The 18270-nt window shown below is 38.0% G+C and overlaps 1 protein-coding gene across 2 annotated transcripts in view; it reads right to left on the minus strand.

The window, feature by feature from the left end:
- The window catches only part of KIF6 (kinesin family member 6), a 149877-nt gene that overhangs the window by 114004 nt on the left and 17603 nt on the right, over positions 1 to 18270 (minus strand). For both annotated transcript variants that reach the window (XM_070734267.1, XM_070734266.1), the window contains exons 4-5: positions 4287 to 4434; positions 593 to 702 (exon numbers count right to left, since the gene is read on the minus strand). In XM_070734267.1, the coding sequence (XP_070590368.1) occupies positions 593 to 702; positions 4287 to 4434 (258 nt within the window). The remainder of the gene's footprint in view (positions 1 to 592; positions 703 to 4286; positions 4435 to 18270) is intronic.

Raw genomic sequence — 18270 nt, forward strand, 5'->3', positions numbered from 1 at the left:
CCAATATTCATATTCACACACATATGTACATAGATTTAGTAATAATATATATTAATACACAAATATACAAAAGTCTAGTAGCAATTTGCAGGCCAAATCTTTGCAGGCCAAAATTCTCTCTGCAGAGTTTGAAGGCCAAAATTCTCTCTACAAATAGTTAGAAAACTGTTGAAGCACTGGTCCAAAACATAGCTGTGATTAATTTTTTATTATTTGTCTGTGAAAAATCTAGGAAAATTACATTTTAGTCTTTAATTGTTGATTGTAATTGTATTTGTTGTATTTGATTGTAATTAGATTTGTTGTAAATTTGTTTCACTTTGTTGTGAGCCGCCCCGAGTCTGCGGAGAGGGGCGGCATACAAATCTAAATAATAAATAAATTTATTTGCTTCATTAGATAGAATAACACACCTGAAGGGGAAAAATCAGCAGTACTGTTTACCACAACAATGTCACAGAAATTTTAATTTGATGAAATTTTTAAATGTTAATTTCTTTTGATATGCAGATAGGCAGACATACACAGAGAACTGGAAATAGGAGAAAAGGAAAAGAGATGTGCTGATCTTTACAAATATTCCCATACTCACGGTAAGTCTTCTAGTTTGGAGGCTTCATGCCGTGGATCTAGCAGATCATAACCACACTCATTGTAAATTTCTAAGTAAGAAATATGTGTGGTATATACCTTACTGCTATCCTGAATCAAAAAGAAAAAAAATCATTAATTGCATAAAATATGGATTTTACATATATATATATGTAAAAACTCAGAACAATCTACATACATATACCCGTGAAAATTTACGAAAACAAATATATATATATATATATATATATATATATATATATATATGTCACATGTTTAAGCTGAATTTGAAAATTAAGGGAGACTAGGATATATACAGTGATCCCCCAGTTATTGCGTCCCCGACCATTGCGAACAGGGTAATTTGCGATTTTTGAACCCGGAAGTCAAAACACCATCTGCGCATGCGTGCCCTTTTTTCTATGGGCACGCATGCGTAGATGGCGCCCGGCAGATCAGCTGCTGGGCGGCTTCCCTGGGTCTTCCCCCTCTTGCTGGCGGGAGGGCGAAGCCCCCCCCAGCACCCGCTCGCCCACCCTTCGCCCTTCGCCCGGGAAGTTTGCCAGGAGTCAGCGGAGAACGGCGCGCCTGTTTTAAAACGATCGGAGCTTTCCAATGAGTCCCGAAGACAAACGTCAAACTTCCGCGTTTGTCTTTGGGACTCATTGGAAAGCTCCGATCCTTTTTAAACAGTTGCGCCGTTCTCCGCTGACTCCTGGCGAACTTCCCCGCTTTAGGAGTCAGCGGAGAACGGCGTGCCTGCTTTAAAACGATCGGAGCTTTCCAATGAGTCCCGAAGACAAACGTCAAACTTCCGCGTTTGTCTTCGGGACTCATTGGAAAGCCGCGCGGGTGTTTTAAAACGTCCCCGCCGACATGGGGGGCTTGCTAGCACCACCCCAAACCCGGGTTGGGGGTTCGGGGGGGTGCTAGCGAGCCCCCCATGTCGGCGGCGACGTTTTAAAATGGCCGCGCCGCCCCCAATCTTCGGCTCCTCGCTAGCGCACATGCGCAGATGGTGTTTTTACTTCCGCAGCGCTACTTCGCGAAAACCCGCTCGTTGTGGGGGGTCCTGGAACGGAACCCTCGCAACGAGCGGGGGATCACTGTATGTATGTATGTATATATATATATATATATATATATATATATATATATATATGTCACATGTTTAAGCTAAATTTGAAAATTTAGGGAGATATATATATATATATTTACTATATATATATATTTACTATATATATATATTTATATATTTACTATAGCACTATAAAACTTGATGTTAGGGTCTCTCTTCTCTAGCTACCTATATTTTTCCAGTATATTTCATCAACAAACCCCCATGCTAAGGAATTCCAGCAAGATAACATTAAAATACAATCCATCCAATTGATACTATGTTAAAATAAATTAAACTGTGCCATCATCAATAACTAACTAATTAGTCTCAAAAGAAAAAAAAATCAATGATTATAATAGCAGATGATTAATGAATTAACTCCCAAATGCTCACCAGAAAAACCTACATTTTTATCCTACTTTAGAAAACTATTAAAGTACTAATTTCTAAGGAGAGGTCTTAACCCTATAACCAGTGCAATTAACAAAAAGCAATGCCTGGTGGCCTTAGATCCCCTCACTTCTGAAATGGGTAACAACCAGAAATTTTAGCAGGGACAAGTAAAATATACTGCTCAAAAAAATAAAGGGAACACTCAAATAACACATCCTGGATCTGAATGAATGAAATATTATCATTGAATACTTTGTTCTGTACCAAGTTGAATGTGCACAACAGCATGTGAAATTGATTGTAAGTCAGTGTTGCTTCCTAGGTGGACAGTTTGATTTCACAGAAGTTTGATTTACTTGGAGTTATATTGTGTTCTTTAAGAGTTCCCTTTATTTTTTTGAGCAGTATATTCCAGCAACAGTTTCTGAGTGATCTTCAAAGGTAACCCTATGTAGAATGCCTTACAGTAATTTGTATGAGTAATAATGAGGTATGAGTTACTGTTGGGAAGTCCTTGAATTCCAAGTAAGATTGCTGGCCAAATGCTCACCTGGCCAGAGTCTCTACAGTGGGAATGACCTTGGGGCACAGAGGGAAGAGCCACAGCCAAAGAAACACTCAGATAAAAAGCAGCTTAGTCTGCAGAAGGAATGTGGGCATGGCATATTTCTTGGACTTGTAAAGACGATGGGGGAGAAATGTATTTTCAGACTTGCAAAATTTTGTTAACCTACCCTTACAGTAAATTAAAATTAGTTCATCTGGGTGTGCTTTCTGTCTTGCAAGACTACTCTAGGAGAAATCCAAACACACCTGCTCCTTCAGATCTCAGAGATTCTCAGCTGTTGTAAACTCAGGCATTAACTGTACTGCAGTTTTAAAGAAATGTCACATAAATTAATGTTAACCTATTTTAATACAAACTTTTGAGCAGATGGCCATACAAACTGAATGATACCAGGAAGACTTAAAATTTTAAGTCAGCTTTCTGTAGTACAATACTATTCCTGCATAAAACAATACCTTGAAATCTTTAATGCTCCCTGAGCTGGGTTGTTTGCTTATAGATATGTTATTGTCCAAGTAAGTATCAATGTTAGTGTTAGTGACTGCTAGTATTGTTGTTGTTATCTAGTCAGGTAATGAAATATTTACAAGCAAAGTAATCCATCACTACAGATATTCTCTTCTTTTAAAATAACTGTTGCAACTTGGCAATTTCTGATTCTTTGATTCCCTGTTAAATATACAGAACCTTAATCTTATTTATTTATGTATTCATTTTATTTATTTATTTGGATTTGTATGCCACCCATCTCCGGGGACTCGGGGTGGTACACAGCATATACAAAAAACAGAAAACAATAGTAAACAATCCAATTAATAATACATTTAAAATAATTCTGTAAAAAATTCTAATTAAAAAGCTAATACTGTATTACCATTCTTTCGACAATCATACTAAAACATTCATTGGTCGGGGAGAAGATCTAAAAACCCCAGGCCTGGTGGCAAAGATGAGTTTTTAAACTCTTTTGGAAGGCAAGGAGGGTGGGGGCAGTGCGAATCTCCAGGGGGAGCTGATTCCAGAGGGCCGGGCCCCCCACAGAGAAGACTCTTTCTCTAGGTCTCACCAGCCAGCATTGTTTGGTTGATGGGACCCTAAGGAGACCAACTCTGTGGGACCTCACCAGTCGCTGGGATTCGTGCGGCAGAAGGCGGTCTCGGAGATTTGATTTGATTTATTATTTTATTAATTAGATTTGTATGCCGCCCCTCTCTGAGGACTCGGAGTGGCATAGATAATCTGGCACAGATAGTCTGGTCCTATGCCATGTAGGTCTTTATAGGTCATAATAAACACTTTGAATTTTGTCCGGAAACAGATCGGCAGCCAGTGCAGTCTACGGAGTGATGATGAGATATGGGCATGTCTTGGCAGGCATTTTGGATGATCTGAAGTTTCTGAATACTCTTCAAAGGTAGCCCCATGTAGAGAGCATTGCAGTAGTCAAACCTCGAGGTGATAAGGGCATGAGTGACCGTGAGCAAAGACTCCCTGTCCAAATAGGGCCACAACTGGTGCACCAGGCGAACCCAGATAAACGAATGCAACAGAAAGCAGCATAATTCTGTAAATAAATTATTCTTAAATTAAAAGACCAGAAGTAATGACAAGTACCTTTTGTAACCTCTGAAATATGTAGGACAGGGTCCGTGGAATTATCCCCCGATCACTATAACGTTCTGCTCCTCCAGTGATTGTAAAAGTCTTGCCGCTGCCAGTTTGTCCATAGGCAAATATAGTTCCATTATAGCCAGACAGAGCACTGAAAATGGAGACAAAATGTGCATATATTGTACATTTTCAATCTGTTGTTAATAATTTCTTTGTTTTTTTAATTCCATCTATATTTGTACAAATCAAGACAGCATACATAATGCTTCCTCCTTCTATTTCCCCCAAAATTCCTGTGACGTGATTTGGGCTAAGAGACAGAACAACTGGTCAAAAGTCACCCAGCAGCCACATGTTCCCCCAGTGTCTTATCTAGTGTCTTTAACCACTACATTAAACTGGCTCTCTTTTTACAAGAAATAATCATTAATTTTTTGTTGCTAAATGAAAAGTGATATTATATTTTCTTTAGCCAAGAAAACATTCCAAAAACAGTTTACAATTAAATACCATGCATGCTGAGTACATTTGTTCATCATACTCGGTAAATATATTAGAATTGCATAGTAGTTCAGATTTAGTTCTGAAAAATGTGCTTTGGAGTACAGAGGGGTCACACAAATGCGGCATCTGTTTGCACCTCCTTAAAGCAACTTAATCTTTTCCAGGATCATGCAGCCTCTGCAGATGGCGCAACAACTAAACTTGGGAAAGAACATAATGTATACCAAAGTAAAGTAGATATAGATTGAGAATTTTTATTAAGAATCACAATTCAAAATGTTGGTTATGACCTATAAAGCCCTTCATGGCATCGGGCCAGAATATCTTTGAGACCGCCTTCTGCCGCACAAATCCCAGTGACCGGTTAGGTCCCACAGAGTTGGCCTTCTCTGGGTCCCGTCGACTAAACAATGTCATCTGGCGGGACCCAGGGGAAGAGCCTTCTCTGTGGTGGTCCTGACCCTCTGGAACCAGCTCCCCCTGGAGATTAGAACTGCCCCCACCCTCCTTGTCTTTCGTAAACTTCTTAAAACCCACCTCTGCCTCCAGGCATGGGGGAACTGAGACATTTCCCCCGGGCCTATACAGTTTATGAATGGTATGTTTGAATGTATGTTTTCTTTTTAATAAGGTTTTTTAAATGATCTTAATTATTAGATTTGTCATATATTGTCTAATATTGTTGTGAGCCGCCCCGAGTCTACGGAGAGGGGCGGCATACAAATCTAATAGATAGATAGATAGATAGATAGATAGATAGATAGAGAGAGAGAGAGAGAGAGAGAGAGAGAGAGAGAGAGAGAGAGAGAGAGAGAGATAATATATAGATAAATAGATAAATAGATAAATACATTTGGTGATTGATATTACATTGTACTGTATTGAAATTCGAAAGTATGTGACTTTGTATGTTTGTAAGGGTGGAGAAAAAAAAAATAATACCCAGGAAAAAAAAACCCTTACAAACATAATCCACATCCTTGATTAGATGCATGTACCATAAAGCACCCTTTCTAAATTATTTCCAAAATATGCCCTGCCTAATTGTGTACCCATGATCACCTCTGATTCCTGGTGTATTCCTGAATTACAATTTCCATTAGGTGGAACAATAGGGTTTATTAGTAACATCTGAGAGACCAAAGGTTCTAAAACTCAAAACAGGGCTACCTGGAAATGATAGAATCTTGTGCATTGTAGTGTAGCTAGAAAGTTACCTAGTATATATTTTTTCAATCATCTGTAAATGAAGAACATAGGTTGACAATATAACCAAGGAACAATTATCCTGTTCAGAACATTGTCCAAATTTTATACAGACATTGTACCAGATTCATTCAGCTCAGAGCTGGCATGTGTTAAGCATAAGTGGAAAAAAGTAATACTTATGTTTATACTTTATATGAGAAGAGTTTTAAATAGGTCAGTCTTTAAAAAACAAAACCTTCGTTCTTAGGAGAATGTGGCCTTATACAAATCAGCTTCCAGTCTGGGGCCATGAAAAAGGCAAATGCCTCCAACTCATTTATTTGGAAGCCTAAGCAATTGCCAGATGGCTCAGCATAATCTACAATAGCAAAATGTCAAAGAAAAACATATAAGATGCCAAAGAAAGTCAGAACCACTCATAACAAAAATACCAGAATTTTCAGAAACATTTGTTTTCTTCCTGATTACTAGGCAAAGATTATATCTTAGTTTGGAAGAAAGCTATTACCTATTTTCAGGCAATGTTGAATGAAATAGTCACTAGTTATCTTTGGCTTAATCAGAACATAACCTTTTGTATGAACATAACCATTTCATTAAACAAACAGGGATTATTATTAGTTTACTCCAAGTAGTTTTATCTTTTTAGTTATAATAAGCACTGAAGGATAAATAAGGGAAAAATATATTTCCCACATCAGTTGATAAATCTAGTGGGCTAAATTGGTTACAAGAGCTATAAATCTGAAGATGAACCTGATCTAGTTAATGAGTTACAAGATATCTAAACAAGCAAAGGTAGACATGGATTATTGGAAAGAAGAACAAATGATAGAGGGGGGAAAGGAGGACACACCACTTAACCTTCTTGGCATTAACAACAAAAGTTACAGTTAAAAAACTTGTGAAAAAGGAATTAAGCATAGACAGACAGACAGACAGACAGACAGACAAAGACAGACAGACAGACAGACAGACAGACAAAGACTGACTGACTGATATAGATAAAATATTACATTTTCCAGCATCAAAAACATTTGGTGTTCAACTGCAGGAATGTGCTACAGTCAGCTAGAGCAGTGGTCACCAACAGGTGGTCCATGGACCATTGGTGATCCACAAGAAAATGTTGGTGGTCCACAGAAACATTATTTTCATCTTTTTATATTGCACCAAATACTATTTAACTTTTAGAAACATAGAAGTCTGACGGCAGAAAAAGACCCCATGGTCCATCTAGTCTGCCCTTATACTATTTTCTGTATTTTATCTTAGGATGGATATATGTTTATCCCAGGCATGTTTAAATTCAGTTACTGTGGATTTATCTACCACGTCTGCTGGAAGTTTGTTCCAAGGATCTACTACTCTTTCAGTAAAATAATATTTTCTCATGTTGCTTTTGATCTTTCCCCCAACTAACCTCAGATTGTGTCCCCTTGTTCTTGTGTTCACTTTCCTATTAAAAACACTTCCCTCCTGGACCTTATTTAACCCTTTAATATATTTAAATGTTTCGATCATGTCCCCCCTTTTCCTTCTGTCCTCCAGACTATACAGATTGAGTTCATTAAGTCTTTCCTGATACGTTTTATACTTAAGACCTTCCACCATTCTTGTAGCCCGTCTTTGGACCCGTTCAATTTTGTCAATATCTTTTTGTAGGTGAGGTCTCCAGAACTGAACACAGTATTCCAAATGTGGTCTCACCAGCATTCTATATAGCGGGATCATAATCTCCCTCTTCCTGCTTGTTATACCTCTAGCTATGCAGCCAAGCATCCTACTTGCTTTCCCTACTGCCTGACTGCACTGTTCACCCATTTTGAGACTGTCAGAAATCACTACGCCTAAATCCTTTTCTTTTGAAGTATTTGCTAACACAGAACTGCCAATACAATAGTCAGATTGAGGATTCCTTTTCCCCAAGTGCATTATTTTACATTTGGAAACATTAAACTGCAGTTTCCATTGCTTTGACCATTTATCTAGTAAAGCTAAATCATTTACCATATTGCCGACGCCTCCAGGAATATCAACCCTATTGCACACTTTAGAGTCATCGGCAAATAGGCAAACCTTCCCTACCAGACCTTCCCCTATGTCACTCACAAACATATTAAAAAGAATAGGACCCAGAACAGACCCTTGTGGCACACCGCTTGTAACCTGACTCTGCTCAGAATACTCACCATTCACAACAACCCTCTGGTGTCTATGCTTCAGCCAGCTGCAAATCCATTGAACTATCCAGGGATTAAGTCCAATCTTCACTAATTTATCTATCAGCTCTTTATGTGGAACCGTATCAAAGGCTTTGCTGAAGTCCAGGTAGGCAATATCCACGGCACCACCTTCATCCAACACCTTTGTGACATAGTCAAAGAAATCAATGAGATTAGTCTGACATGATTTGCCTTCAGTAAAGCCATGCTGATTTGGGTCCAATAATTTATTGTTTTTTAGGTGCTGATTTATCCTCTTTTTCAGTAGAGTCTCCATCATTTTAACGACAACTGATGTCAAGCTAACTGGCCTGTAGTTACCAGCTTCTTCTCTACTGCCCTTCTTGTGGATAGGCACAACACTTGCCATTCTCCAATCCTCAGGAACATCTCCTGTTAACAAGGATTGGTTAAACAAATCAGTCAGGGGGGTAGCAATGACAGATCTGAGTTCTTTAAGAACTCTGGGGTGGATGCCATCTGGACCCATTGCCTTATTTATCTTTAATCGTTCAAGTTCTTCTAAGACATCGGCTTCTAAGATCACTGGAGCTGAATCCGTACAGTTGGAGGCAATGCTATATCCCTCTATAGTATTATTTTGTAAGGTGTCTTTTGAGAAAACTGAACAGAAGTAGCTATTGAAATGGTCAGCGATCTCCTTATTCCCATTAATGCATGTATTTTTCCCGGTACTAAGCTTCATGATGCCGCAGTTTTTTTTCTTCTTATCACTAATATATCTGAAGAAGGTTTTACCCCCCTTCTTTAGAGATTTGGCAATTTCTTCCTCTTTTGAGGCTTTAGCAGCATATATTATCTGTTTCGCCTCCTTCTGTCTCATTTTATACACCTCCCTATCAGCTATACTTCCAGACTCTTTATACCTCCTATAGGCAGCCTTTTTTTCATTGACTATAGTCCTTACATCATTGCTAAACCATAGCGGTTTCTTCTTCCTTTTACCTTTAGTTATTTGTCTTACATACAGTCCAGTGGCTTTTAAGATGGCCTTTTTAAATACAGTCCACTGGGTGCTCGCTCCTGCCATTTTATCCCTCCCCTTTAATTCATTATCTAAATATTCCCCCATTGCATTAAAATTTGTTTTTCTGAAATCCAATACTTTGGTTGCATTATAGGATTGCTCACAATGAGTTTTTACATCAAACCACAAACATAGATGGTCACTGCAACCTAAATTTTCTCCCACCTTGACATCTGAAACCCAATTCCCATTCGTAAAAACTAAATCTAGAATATTCTCCCCTCTAGTTGGTGTCTTAACCAGCTGTGCCAGAGCTGCTCCTGTAAAGGCCTCTACTATATTCTTACTTTTGCATGTAAGGGCACTGGGGATATTCCAGTCAACATCAGGCATGTTGAAATCACCCATAACCACAATATCTCCCTTTACTGCCATTTGGGTAATTTCATCCACCATCTTGTTGTCATATTCCTCAGATTGCCCTGGAGGCCTATAGATCACCCCAATTCTAATGACAGAACCGTCTTTATTTTGCATGCAAATCCAGAGGGTCTCTAGATCTTGACATGTATTTTGAATTAGTGTTGTTTTTAGAGTTTCTTTAACATAAATGGCTACTCCACCTCCCCTTCTCTCTATTCTATCCTTCCTATACAGTGTATATCCTGGTATGGATATTTCCCATTCATTAGAATCCTTAAACCATGTCTCAGTTATGGCAACCAGGTCCAAATTATCTCTAGATATTATGGCCATTAATTCACAGAGCTTGTTGCTCAAGCTTCGAGCATTCGTGCACATTACACGAAGAACATTATTTTCATTATTAGTTTGCCCCTTATCATCAACAACTACATCTATTTTATTTGCAGCTCCCTTTTCATAAGCTTCCAAAAACTGCTTTATCCTCATTGGTCGGGGACAGAAATCACCCACATCAGTTACATCTCTGTCCCCTTTACCTAGTTTAAATGCCTGTCCAAAAAAGTTCTGAATTCCTCACCGAGTACCTGGGTACCTCTGTATGATGGATGCAAACCATCCCTCTTAAACAACTCCCTATTAGACCACCTACTGACATCATGACTTACATAGCCAAAACCTTCAGCTTTACACCACTGCTTTAACCACACATTAAACTCTATGATACACGTTGTTTTATCCTCTTGGCCACAAACCGGTAACACCTCTGAGAAAGTCACTGACTTAAAAAATTTAAAAATTTAAAAAATTCATATTAGTGGTTCACGGTATTTAAAATTAATTAAAATTAAAATTATCACTTTAGTGGTCCTGAGATCTGAAAGCTTGGTGACCCCTGAGCTAGATGCAAAAGCCTTCTGTTTGTAACTGCTTACAGCCATGTCAATTTCAGACAAAACAGAATGGAGAACTAGGAATCAACCCTAGTTACTTGTCACAGAGTTGGACTTGTTAACATGTGGTTAGCAGCTTTTGAGAAAGGGCTTGTTTATTCCTCAGGAACAAATGAAACTACAATACAGTAGTACCCTCTGCACTCTTTCTAGAATCTCAATATCTTTGTTACATTGTGGTGGCCCAAACATGTTTTATGAATTTTAAATTTCTAATTTCTAAAATTCTATAGTAGATAATTATACAGTAGAATATATAGTCTTCTCTAATTTAAGGAGCTTCCAAATGTATTCCCAAAAATTTCCATTAAAATATGCTGGCTAAGAAATTTTGGAAGCCAGTCTCCCCATCTTGATGTATGAAACTCAATTCTACCTTGAGTAAAAACAAAATTTTCACAGATTCAACATGGCTAGATAAGATGCTTTACTGCTAAAAGGAACAATTACTGTACATAGGCATCAATATTTTTCATGTCAAGCCCAGAGTTTAAATCCTGACGTTTGCCTCCTTCTCCTCTGAGTCAACAGATTTTAGCTATTCCCTTCCCATCTTTGGGAGTTGTAAACATCTGTTTCGTGTTTACATAACAGCTCTGTCTTTTCTCAAAATGACTGATTCCAACTCTAAAACCACTGGCCTTTATAGCTGGAGAAAGCTGGTATTTCAAAAAATGAATGCAATATTTTTGGTATAAGGGCAATCTTCAAATACTTACGATAGGAGGAAATTATTTAGCTCTGTAATTGAGCAGGGGAGCTTTATGAAAAGGGTTTATCTCGTAGACCTATTCCAAGACAAGAAACCTACTAAATTTCTTTTAAAAAGTTAAATAATTATGAAAATTGAAGCTGGTGCCAATATGTTATATTAACATTCCTCTACATTTAAGAATCAGTATCAAAAGCAGACCCTTCCTCTATTCCCAACCTAGAGTTTTCCTCATATACCGGCACCAACCAATCCAGTTCAGGCGAACCAGTCCAAACCAGAAGAAACCCACCCATGTTCACACATTTATCTATAATAGCATAATTCCATTTGATGCCTATTGAATCCCAATGGTTTTGTATTTCGCATACAAACCTATATTTTTCTACAATATTGCCTTCTTTGGATCTAGATGTATTTTCTCTTTCTGCTTATGGTTATGTTTTTCTTAATAATTTGCAAGACTAATCATTTATTTAATTATTTAGTATAAAGGATTTTATTAGCCACTGAAATAAAGATTTGAAAGTTACCAAATTTTAAGCTGATATACAAAAGTTTTCCTTTTAAAGAAATATGATCCAATATACAATGGATGACAGTACAGCATAAAACTGTAAATCTACTAAATATAATCACGTTCTTCTGAGAATTGGAAGAGATAGGTATTTCAGCTATTTAACATTCATTTGGTTAAATTGGCAAATTTTTCAACTAATCTCCATAAAAAATGGTTAGGGATTAGAAAAATAGAAAGTAACAGTCTAGAAACAGGAGCCCATCAACCATATTATTTCTTTTCCATGTATACAATAGTTTCAATTTCTAAATATTATATTGTGACTGGTATAATTAGAAACCACAATGTTTTCTTTTTAAAAGATTCAATTAATGACACATTAGACAAAAAAAAAACCAATTTCCTACAAACACCCCTGAAATAAACATTTGCAACATTACAAATATTCTGTGTTTAAAAATTTCTAAGTTTGAACCTAGTTATATTAATGACAGAAATACTAATACAATTTTGCTAAGACTCTAAAGATAAATATTTCTCAATAACATGTACCTACAGTAATTCACTTGTATAATACATTTCAAAGACTAAACTTATATTATGTATAAAATCACTGAATTATTTTAAATACATTTTAAACATCTGTTACATGTTATTAATTTTAATTGAAGTATGACTATTAAAATGAAATAATAATGGGAAAGGGGAAACTTTGCTTTTAATTAACCAGTAATCAAATGTAGAAGTATTTTGAACTTGTAAATGGGGAGATAGGAAGCTATGAGCATGCAAATCTCATAGGAATAGACCAAATATTAATATTCCTATGCAAATCTCATAGGAATAGACCAAATATTAATATTTCCTAAGATTTTTTTCACATCTTTTTACTTTCATTTGGTCCATATTGGATCTGTAATATCATTATTTCAAGGTAGATGAGATCTACCTTGAGATGACATTACCATATCTGTTGGAACAATAGTGTTGTAAAGTATAACATAGTTTTGAAGACCTGCCAGAATTTGCCTCTTCCTGCCCCACCTCACACACTCACTGTCCAGAATCAAGGTAGACTTAGTATTTTGAATTTCTTTCTCATGGTCCCTCCTTTCCTAGGTGCCAGCTACCATTTACTTTCTTCTTTATTATCTTTTAACAATTCTGCTAACAGTTCCTTCCTTCATCAATATTATCTCAACAATCCTCTACATACAATGATTTTGACGTGATGCTTCCCAATAGTAATGTTTATGACAAAAGTAAAATTTATTATCAAATTTAAGTTTCCAAGTAAAGAACTACACTTAAATATCTGGAAAAGAGCTGTACTTAAATATTTATTGCCTTTATTTTATTTCTGTTCTGCCTTTCATTCAAGAGCTCAGAGTGGAACACTTGGTATTCCCTCCCATTTTCCCAAAAATAAATCTATAAAGCAAGTTGGGCTGAGAGACTTCCCCCAAAATAATCCAGTGTAGCTGAAGATAGACCTTCATTTTCCTGTTTCAATACCTTAGCCATTATGCCATTGGCTCTATTTGATTTGATTTCAATTGTAGATAAACATTTCCTAAGTTAAAAAGAAATGTTACAATATCATTTTTATTTGATGGAGGAGAAAGTAGTGTGATGTGGGAGATAAAATCAGACATGGGTGTGACTGAATTTTGGGGATTTTAGATAGCCATGTAATTCTATATTAATTGGATTAATTTTATTGTAAATCACTGTTTTTATATGTTGTAAGCCACCCCAAGTCTTCAAAGAGGGGCGGCAGAGAAATCCAATAAATAAATAAATAAATAAATACATACATACATACATACATACATACATACATACATACATACATACATACATACATTATCTTCCAAGTAGTTTATAAATCTGTCCTGTCACACTATATAACTTTAATACAGTGATTCTCTATTATTTTCTGTTAAGCCCCCCCAGGAAGAAGTAAATATTTTGTGCCCTCTCCACCATGACTGTAAATAGTCCCCAAATTGCACCCCACTGCTGGACGTGGGTCCTACTTGTACCGTTACCTCCGTCGCATTCCTCAGCGTTATGTCCACGGCAGCCTGTTCTAAAAGAGAACGTCTTCTAAGTTCAAGAAGTTTGATTGAACTCGGGAGACATTTTTTTAAAAAACGGGCTGCCCTGGACACAACGCTGAGGAACGCGACAGAGGTACTGGTACAAGTATCAGGTAGGACATCCGTCCTATTCCCTGTGGCACCCCCCCCACACACACACATTCTCCAGGGTCACGTGCCCCTCCGGCATCGCTCTGTGCCCCCCAGGAAGGTGTGCCCCACTATTTGAGAAGCACTGTGAAGGGACAGCTACAATTTGTCCCATTTCTGCTGAAATGTTTCAAAAATATATCTTACAATGGAAATTGGATAAAAGCAGGTTTTTGATGCAGATTTGTATCTGCAGGTTCATAGCTATTTTAATCCCATAGTTCTGACACTTTGCCAAAATTTAAAAGGAGAAAACAAACTTAAAACTTGCTAAAATAAAACCCTATAATCGTGCAAAGTGGCATTCAAAAAAGGGCATTATTTTCTTCCTCCACTCTGCTGTAAATAGATTCTACACACTTCTACATTAAACAACCTATACTAATAGGAATAAGGATGTGATGCATGTTTGTCTGGTATAAAATTTCATCAGTTCACCATGTCAACCAAGAGATATAAAAAGATCAGGAATGATGTTTCCTTCCAATATATCAGTATTCCTCAGCACTGAGCCATAGCCTAGAACTAACATAATGCAGGTGGCTTCTTAGTAGTTCCCAAAGCAAGAATATATTTTATTTCAATTCAGAAAAACAAGATCTTACCTCTTTTTCTTTTCACATTTCATAAAATGTTATTAAAGTGAGATTTGCTCCTTTAGCCCAAGACAATATAGGCACTGAAGCCATGTGTGCTTTGCTAGGCTCACATGAGATCTGAACCATTACTTCAGGATTATCCCAGTCATAATATATTTTGAGACAAATGATCAGGCCTAATTCACAGCCAAATCTAAAGTATAGGAAATTCCAGTTGGGGGGGAGGAGGGAGTATGGATGGACTAGAGATTTAGTAGAAAGCTTTAGTACCAACCATTGTACGAGATGGAGCTGGCAAACCACTCATTCTCCTTCAATGTGATCTGATAAATATAATTGTACACCAAGATGTGATTAAGAAACCAGTGTAATCAGACACTGAGAATTAATCTATGGCTATAGTATACCTATGTTCAGGGTTTCTACTTTAAGGTGCTATTTCAAAAAAAAAAAATAGATTAAAATTATTCTAGTTGAAATGTCCTATAATAAATGTGTAACCACAAATCTATTTAGAATATATAAGACAAAGTAATCTAAGTCAGGTTACAAATGTATTGTTTTACATATTGTGTAAACATAATGTCAAATTATGCCTTATTTCATAAATATTTGCAGCGGAAAACAACCGAAGCATTAAGAGATCTAAAATTGGAAATTTGTCAGTTTGTTCCAATTTTTCACTATTCAGGTAGCATGTCTATATCAAGAGCCTTTTTTTCAGATGGCCACTGTTTTGGAAACCTCTTTTTCTGCCAGTTAAATCACCCAGCAACCTATTATAGTAGCAAAAACCACCTACGTATCCAGAATCAACACACTACAGCTGCACTTAATCGAGCCACAAAACAAGCTCAAGAGGATGGAAAATGTGATATGCTTCACCACAGCTGAATGGCTGGGACAATGAACAAAGAATAATGGGAAATAACTGTTCTTTGTGGGAGAAGGCAACAAAGAATGACACATTTTCTCCTACATAAGCATGGATAATAAAAGCAAAAATAATAATGCATTATCTGAATATCCAATATATGCTGCAACACATATTAAATCTCCTTTGAGTCTTCATATACAGTTTGCTTGACATTCATAAGTGGTTTGCTTTTGCCTTTATTCTGTGAATTTTGGTTTTCTTTTATTCCAATTTTGCCTAACTTGGTGTACTTCCCATTTAAGTCCTAAGCAAACCATAGTTATTTCCAAGCCTAGGTCAACCAAGTGCTGCCACCTGCTGACATTCAATAGATAGGTTTGACAATGTGCCATGAATCGATATGAACTCTTAGTGACCACATACTGTATAAACATCTTCTCCAGGAAGCTATGTGCCCAACTTGCCCTTTCAGAGCTCCCAATGATGTATCCATTGCCACTGTAATCAAGTCCATGTACCTTGCAGCTGGGTGTCTTTTATTTACTTTCCCCTTGCCAATATCTTTAGAATTGTCAAAGGGTTTATGGAGTGTTCAGGGAAGGGTAGCATCTCTGGTGCAGGGACATGTCATGTCCTTTTAGGCAACTCATTTTAGGGCAGCTTTTAGGAAAGTTCCCCCACCTTTGGTCCCCACTTGTCACTCAGCTCTCACCTGTGGTTGCAATATGCACAGTGGCTACACCCCGGGCAACAGCTTCAACAAGCAGGCCAAACCAGGTCGAGAGTAGCTGTTGGGTCATTGACCTTTGGCGAGACAGGGACTTGCCTATCCCGAGCGTGAAGACAGATTCCAGCGTACTGAGTGGATGAAACCTACTTGAATAGGACAACAGTCATGTAGGTGGTCTCTGTAAGTGATGTGGTACGCTAAGAGCATGGCATGGAAGACACCTTGGTCAACCCCTGCACTCAGCCCATCTCCAACTGCCTCGACTCTTGTCCTGCTATTGAAGCAAGATGAAATCTGAGAAGAGAGAGTGAGGCTGAGTATGCATACCTCTTCCTGACCTTAATCCAATTCATGCGCAAGTCTTGACATCCCTCCCAATTCCCATGAAAAGTTCTGTGGCAGCGGGGGACCAATGAAGCAGCAGGTGTGGAAACACTGGGATCTGTAGCCACATATCTGCATACAGGCGGCTCAGATCTAATGGTCGTCTTCTTGCTGACCAAAGCAACAGCTGAATTTGGCATCTACTTGAGTAACTGAGCAGATCTCTTTAGGACCACACTGCTCACCTCCATAGTAAGAGGAAGGGGCTTGAAAAAGGTATCCTAAACATTGTTGCTATATAGAACTCTGTTCAGCTTACTGTGGCAGAAGGGGATCCCATTTCATGCAGTCGAATAACAAGATTTCAACGAAAACGCAAGGTGACACCATTGGTACAAGGAATGTACATACGCTTCAAGACAACCCCTTAGCAAATTGACCAGAAAGAAGAACAGCCCTGGTCTCCAGAGAGCTCACAAGATTTAACAACTATATTGCAGCCCTGTGTGAAACTTGTCTAGCCAACGAAGGCCAGCTCACAGAAACAGGAAGTGGTTATACATTCTTCTGGTGTGGACACAGCAATAATGAGCACCATGAATGTGGAATTGGCTTTGCAGCTAAAACTCATCTTGTCCGCAAACTTGCCAATCATCCCAAGTGAGTGAATGACCGATTCATGACACTGTATCTCCCACTACCGAGAGAAAAGCAAGCCACACTGATCAGTGCCTACAATGATGAACCCAGTTGAAGAAAAAACAAGTTTTATGAAGATTTTGATGCCCTACTTTCATCCGTGAAGCACACCGACAGGCTGATTCTACTTGGCAATTTTAATGTGAGAGTAGGATCTGATCACTATGTCTGGGATGGCGTCATTGGAAAAAATGGAATTGGCAAATGTAATAGCAATGGCCTATTACTACTCAAGATACGTGCAGCTCATGATCTGATCATCACTGTCTTTCACCTGCCCACTCGCAAAAAGACATCCTGGATGCACCCACACTCCAAGCACTAGCATCTTATTATGTTATTGTATGGAGGAAAGACAGACAGGATGTAAGAGTGACGAAGGCCAATCTGAGTGTGACTGTTGGATTGACCATAAACTCATCATCTCCATATTAAGCTTTCACATCAAGCCAAAGAGATGTCCACAGGAAAACAAAGCTGTGATTAAAGAGATCAATGTCAGTAAACTGAGGAACTGCAACACAGAAGTTTCACTTACAGAAGATCTTGACAACCAATTCCCAGAGCTGCAATTAGAGGGATATGCGGAAAAGGACTGGGAACATTTTTGGGCTATTATGCACTCCTCTGCACTAAAGGTTCTAGACCCTCACACAGGAAACAGCAGGACTGCTTTGATGAAAATGAAGAGATCAAGATCCTACTTGCTGAAAAGCACCACCTTCACCGTGCTTATCAGAACGACCCATCATCAACAGCTAAAAAAATGCCTTCAACAACATTTGCAGGACGATAGAAATCAACCTTCACAAGATGCAGGATGCTTGATTGAATGCCAAAGCAGATGAAATACAGAAGTTTGCTGAATAGAAATGTTAAATGATTCTACGAAGCCCTCAGATACTTGTATGGATCTTAGCCTTTAGGGAACTCCCCTCTACTGGAATTAGATGGTGCTGCTCTCATCACTGA

This window comes from Erythrolamprus reginae, chromosome 1 (genome assembly GCF_031021105.1).
Source record: "Erythrolamprus reginae isolate rEryReg1 chromosome 1, rEryReg1.hap1, whole genome shotgun sequence".
Lineage (NCBI taxonomy): Eukaryota > Metazoa > Chordata > Lepidosauria > Squamata > Dipsadidae > Erythrolamprus > Erythrolamprus reginae.